This window comes from Limulus polyphemus, unplaced genomic scaffold (genome assembly GCF_000517525.1).
Source record: "Limulus polyphemus unplaced genomic scaffold, Limulus_polyphemus-2.1.2 Scaffold939, whole genome shotgun sequence".
In the NCBI taxonomy this organism is placed as follows: Eukaryota; Metazoa; Arthropoda; class Merostomata; order Xiphosura; family Limulidae; genus Limulus; species Limulus polyphemus.
In genome coordinates, this window is record NW_013666549.1 from 300,712 (window position 1) to 304,055 (window position 3,344).

Below are 3,344 nucleotides of genomic sequence, written 5' to 3' on the forward strand. Positions count from 1 at the left end.
TACACTGCTAAATTAGGAACGGCTAGCGCAGATAGCCCTCGTGTAGCTTCGCACGAAATTCGAAACAAACAAACAATTTTATCAAATGATATCTCGCAGTTGTGCTCTCTTTTCATGTCGTAAACAATTTCAAATCATTTTTGTTATTATTTTAATACATTATAAAAATAATTTATATACAATTTTTAACACTTTGTTCAGTAGGTAGCGCTGCTTTTTCCGACTACAGTGCTCCTTGACTTATGTGCGTAGATTATAGTCGTTTTGTTGTCAAATATCATGTCGCATTTGTGCCGTTTTGTAGTGCCTTTATAATGTTTGAATTCTGCTTTTGATTATTTTAATATATCATAAATATTTATTATATTTAACTGCTTTCTTCAATAGGTGACGCTACTTTCTCCGAATACAGCGCTCCCACGATAAGTTTTGAACCTCCTTCAAGTGTAACTTTCCTCAACAGTTCAGGAATGTCTCTTCGTTGTTCTGCTACGGGAAACCCTAACCCTGATATCTATTGGGTTCTGACAGATGGTACAGAAGCTATCGACGTTCCTGGTTTACGGATTTCCTTGTCTAACGGTACACTAGTGTTTCCACCGTTTCGTTCAGAAAGCTTTCGACAGGACATTCACTCACTTGCTTACCGCTGTGTGGCATCTAACTCATTGGGCAAAGTCGGAAGCAGAGACATTCAAGTGAAAGCAGGTAATTTATAACTAACACTAATACACAGAGACAACGGTTTGTCAGCCATATTGACCTAGGTTATTTTGACGAGTAAACAAAGCAACACGTGGCTTTTGACCAGGTATGGTGGTGGTGCTTAAATACCAATCTGTGTGCCTTCAAATTACTTTGTTATGTTTAATTATTCGAAAAAGTTTGCAACTTTAAGTTAACCTTATGGAATCATTATGATAACAGAGCATTTAAGCCGATAATTACTGTTTACCCGATATTAGCACCTAGAAATTATAGGCCTATTAATCTTAAATCAGTTGTGGGAAAAGTTTTGGGAAGTCCGATAAAAGATGCTTTGCAAAGTCATTTAACAAAGTTATTTTCACTAAGGGAAAATCTTGCCTTACAAATCTGTCCACATTCTTTGAAAAGGTTACTGCTTATGTAGATGAGGTTAAGGGCGTAGATTTGGTGTATCTGGATTTTCAGAAAGCATTTAACATGGTGCCACATAAAAGGCTTGTAAAAAATACCTCTATAGGTGTGGGGTATAAGTTAGCAAATTGGATAGAAAAGTGGCTGAATGGAAAAAAAAGCAGAGGGTTGCATAAATGGAGTTAAGTAAAACGGATTGAGGATGCAGTGTAAGGGACGTACCTCAGGGCTGAGTCTTAGAACCTTTTTGATTTACATCAATGACATAAATGAAAAAATGGTCAATAAATTGCCTCAATTTGCAGATGATATTAAGGTCTTGGGTGTTGCTGATTTACAAAAGGCTTTAGATCATTTAGTGACTTGGGAAAATCAATGACAGATGGGTTTTATGGTTTTAATTATAATAAATACAAGACAATGCATGTGGGTTATCATAATTTTAATCATAAGTATAATTTGGATGGGAATAACCTTAACAGTGTCATGAAAGAAAGGGATCTTGGTGTAATGGTTAATCAGTCTCTTAAGCCATCCAAACAGTGTGCTGTTGCTAGTAGTAGGGTTATTACCGTCCAGATTATATTTATAATTATAATTATTATAACCTACATGCATTAACTTGTATTTATCATAATTAAAACCCATTTGCCCAACTCACTAAATGATCTAAATCCTTTTACAAATCAGCAGCATCCTCTTCATAGTTAGCAACACCCAAAACCTTAATATCATCAGCAAATGTAAGTAATTTATTGACTATTTTCTTATCTCTGTCATTGATGTAAATCAAAACGAGCAAAGGTCCTAAAACTGAACCCTGAGGTACTCCTCTTGTGACATTAAACCAGGTTGACTTCCTTCTGCTTTCTTCCATCCAGCCACTCTTCTATCTAAATAAGTTATCCTCCACACCTATAGAGATAATTTTTACAAGTCTTTTATGTGGGACCTTGTCAAAAGCTTTCTGAAAATCTAGATACACGAAATATAAACTCTTACCCTCACCTTCATAAGCAGTAGTATTTTCCTATTTTTGTATTTTATCCTGTTTTAAGTCTAGGTATTGTAAGTATATTCTGAAACATAGACATCAGAATATAACGAGAAGAGGCAGCTCGAAGTTATATGAAATAGGTTTATTCATATATAGCCAGATGTAAAATATAGAGTTGGTTGTTAAGTATAATATAGGCCTAAAAAGCTTCTATTATCGCCAATAGGGCTGTAGTTATCCCACTTATTTTCCTATTAAAAGACACAAATGCACTATTAAACCTTACCCTTGAAAGGAGTGAGGCTTGATAAGATATATTTGTGTGTGGACCTCTATATTTAACCACCTGATGACTTAGGCATTGGCTGTTGTTATGGGTAGAATGAATAAAAATAATCTGTTTTGTTTACTCGTCAAAAAATTATCAGCCTCGTTCTCACGACGACCTTGACACACCATATAAGGAAAACCGTGTCTCTGTATGTTCATTGTACTTAGACTTGTAAAATAGCGGTATTACACTTACAGCTGATAATATACTATTTATTATAGTTACTTGCGACCTCTATTGGTTCGAATTATTTTTTTATTTTTTTTCATCTTTTTGGACTACTATTTAATATCATATTCAAATTTCAATAATTTAAAGGTTTATTTTGGAAGTAAATTTCACTTTAGGTTATTTACATAATGTTGAAGACAACCCTTTCCTCCATGCTTCTTCTTCTTTTACAAAAATCCTTGACCACGAAAGTTTCCAGGAATCGTTTTTTGTTTCCAGTGTACTTTAAGAACCAATAACGTACAAGGAAGCTAACTTTTTCTGAATGCATGTTCCGTAATTTATTTTTTAATTCGGTATATGTCCATTAACTTTGTCTATTAAACTAACATGTTTATGTGCTCTGTAAATGTAATCTCAACATTCCACTGCTCTGTGGGATTCCTTAAAATGAGCTGGATCACTGATTTTGAATATAACCCAGCAAATCCACTTGACGTACCTCGCCTGTAAGATTCTTAGATTATTTCTTCCAATGCATTCGCTCAATATTTCAGAAAACTGCGTCATTTCCATTTGAAAAGCTTTGGTTGGAGACCGAAAATTCGTTTTACTTTTGTGTTTATGGAGGTTGGGTTTGAAAACATAAATAGTTCGTGTTTATCAGTCACGAGTGGAATGCACTTCATACACGCAAATTATAAATAGAAATAATATAGTCACCAA

General features: G+C 34.4%; 1 protein-coding gene across 5 annotated transcripts in view; it reads left to right on the forward strand.

Annotated features, from left to right (window-relative positions):
• Nucleotides 1-3,344, forward strand: part of LOC111086230 (Down syndrome cell adhesion molecule-like protein Dscam2) — a 121,920-nt gene that overhangs the window by 37,473 nt on the left and 81,103 nt on the right. For all 5 annotated transcript variants that reach the window (XM_022388240.1, XM_022388241.1, XM_022388242.1 and 2 more), the window contains exon 2: nt 388-708. In XM_022388240.1, the coding sequence (XP_022243948.1) occupies nt 388-708 (321 nt within the window). The remainder of the gene's footprint in view (nt 1-387; nt 709-3,344) is intronic.